Source organism: Microcaecilia unicolor, chromosome 1 (assembly GCF_901765095.1).
Source record: "Microcaecilia unicolor chromosome 1, aMicUni1.1, whole genome shotgun sequence".
Lineage (NCBI taxonomy): Eukaryota > Metazoa > Chordata > Amphibia > Gymnophiona > Siphonopidae > Microcaecilia > Microcaecilia unicolor.
Window position 1 is genome coordinate 640156332 of NC_044031.1, and position 2909 is coordinate 640159240.

The 2909-nt window shown below is 35.9% G+C and overlaps 1 protein-coding gene across 1 annotated transcript; it reads left to right on the forward strand.

Annotated features, from left to right (window-relative positions):
* Positions 1-1300: 1300 nt before the first annotated feature.
* Positions 1301-2257, forward strand: LOC115461058 (olfactory receptor 1019-like). Its single transcript, XM_030190596.1, has one exon. It carries the CDS (start codon positions 1307-1309, stop codon positions 2255-2257), a length of 951 nt encoding a protein of 316 aa, XP_030046456.1. The 5' UTR covers positions 1301-1306.
* Positions 2258-2909: the final 652 nt, after the last annotated feature.

Consider the following 2909-nt stretch of genomic DNA (forward strand, 5'->3'; position numbering starts at 1 on the left):
GATGAATAGTTAAGCTCTGGAACTCTTTGCTGGACATTGTAGTAACAGTGGTTAGTGTATCTGGGTTTAAAAAAGGTTTGGACAAGTTCAAGAGCCAGAAATGGGGAAGCAACTGCTTGACCTGGGATTGGTAGTATGTGTTCTGGTGTGTTTTATTAATCAAACTTGATTATTGTTATGTTTATCTTGAATTATCAATATTGCAACATATGCTGCATTATCAAAAGATTTAAATTTTATCTGGCTAAATTCATAAGTTTGACAGACAGATTTGATCATGCAAATTCTTCCCTTACTCTATACACAATTTGTGTATCTTAAATCACAGAAGAAATACATTTAGCTTGTCATAAAGGTGCTGGATAAAAGATGTCTCCAGTATAAGAATAGGCATACTAGGGCAGACTGATGATCCATCTAGCCCAGTATCCAGTAGCCCAGCAGTGGCCAATCCAGGTCACAAGTACTTGGCAGAATCCTAAATACTAGCAAGATTCTATGTTACCAATCCAAGAGACAAGAAGTGGCTTCCCCTATGTCTACCTCAATAGCAGACTATGGACATTTCCTCTAGGAAGTTATCCAAAAAAGAACATAGGATTATTTTTGAAGAGGTCAATCATTGTGGATTTTCAACTATAACCTGCTCAATTTCACTGCACAGTTACAGTCAAACAAATGGATGTTCTAAATCTAGCCTGGGAAGAATTACCCAACTAGGATGATTTGGGGCCACAAATCAACCCTGTGTTTACTAAGCCTCACTAGCGGCTGTCAGTGCGGTAATGCCAACACAGCCCATTTACTTTGAATGGGCTGTGTCAGCATTGCCGCACAGCAGCCCCCTAGCATGGCTTAGTAAACAGGGGGGCAAATATGTAAATACATAAATACATTTTCTACAGGAAATCCAGTCAGAAATGCTAAATGCAACTGAAAATATCTATAAGATAATTAACAAAAATGTAATGTATGTATTTTTATTGCATACTTTCAGAGCAATAAGTATTTTTTGTCTATGCACTTTTGTAGGGATATTGAACTAAAAGTTGCACGTTATATATAGAAATTCTGCTTTCGGGAACTCTTTGACTTCAGTTTAAGGAAGATGATGCTTGCTGCTCTCTTTTATAAAGCTCTCCAGAAAATGTACTTCCCTGAAGTAATATGACAACAATCTTTATAATGACTGTGCCTACAATTAACATCTAAAGATATCACATTTTATTTTAGTAGCATCTGTGTGCTATTGAGATAATTAAATTTCAAAGTCCATTGCTACTCCAGGAAGATATATATTGTAGAAATGAAAGTGACAAATCATAGCACAGTGATTGAGTTTGTTCTCCTTGGACTAACCGATGATCCAGTTCTTCAGATAATACTTTTTGTATTATTCTTACTAATTTATATCATCACCGTGCTGGGCAGTGGGGTCATCATTACAGTGATCAGACTCAGTCCTCGTCTTCACACCCCCATGTACTTTTTCCTCAGTCACTTGTCCTTTGTAGATCTCTGTTACTCATCCACCATCACTCCCAAGATGTTGACTGGCTTCCTTTCAGAAAACAACACAATTTCCTTTCTTGGTTGTGGAATACAGTTGTATTTTTATAGCAGCTTTGGAGGCATAGAATGTCTTCTACTAGCAGTGATGGCATATGATCGTTTTGTGGCCATCTGTAATCCACTGCTTTATACAGTCATTATGACTAAAAAGGTCTGTATTCAGTTGGTAACATTTGTATATGGAGGAGGATTTCTACATTCCCTAACAGAGACCATCTGCACTTTTCAATTATCATTCTGTGGATCTAATGTGATAAATCATTTTGCTTGTGATTTTCCACCTCTGTTTATTCTTTCTTGCACTGACATATTCATTAATGAACTGATAATTTTTGGCTTTGGTGGATTCATTGCCATTAGCTCAGTTCTAGTGATCATAGTCTCATACAGTTACATTCTTTCTACAATCCTGAAAATCCGATCTGCAGAAGGTAGACACAAAGCTTTTTCCACATGTGCCTCTCACTTGACTTGTGTGACATTATACTTTGGCACAATTTTCTTCATGTATCTTAGACCCAGATCAAGTTATTCACAGGAACAGGATAAAGTGATTACTGTGTTTTACACTGTGGTGATTTCCATGTTAAACCCTCTGATCTACAGCCTGAGAAACCAGGATGTCAAGCAGGCATTGAGAAAAATTAAGCCTTCCCTATTAAGGAAATTGTGGTCACAATTTTGAAACACAGGTCAAGACTTCATTTTTTATCTTGTGATTGCATTTATTTGTTTTGTTCTGGAACACTGAGAGATGTTTATAACCTGCACATTGTACTTAAAAAGAACAACATACTGTATATCCTGTAGCTCCACCACACTATTGCATAGTAATCATTCAATTATCAGATTATCACTGGAAATATTAGATGAACAATTGTTTATTGTTTATTTGTTTGGTATGATTTATTAACTGTCTTTATCAAGAGATTCACCCAAGGCATAATGTAATATGAAACATAATTCTGTTACAGCATAGCGGTAGTATAATGATCAAATATAGGCATAAATGCAATTAATGAAGTAAACTTGGAAATAGGAAATTGAAACCTAGTAATAGGACTAACATGAAACAGTGTTAGAAATGCACACATTTAACAGCAGTGTAAAACAATCATATAACAGAAATATGATAAATGTCAGGACAAAACAAATGGTACCATAATGACAACATGGAGAACATTCAAATAAACATAGATACAGTGGTGGAAATAAGTATTTGATCCCTTGCTGATTTTGTAAGTTTGCCCACTGACAAAGACATGAGCAGCCCATAATTGAAGGGTAGGTTATTGGTAACAGTGAGAGATAGCACATCACAAATTAAATCCGGAAAA

What these genes read in the sequence shown, in the direction of transcription:
- LOC115461058 (XM_030190596.1), top strand. Translation starts at nt 1,307, where the DNA reads ATGAAAGTGACAAATCATAGCACAGTGATTGAGTTTGTTCTCCTTGGA.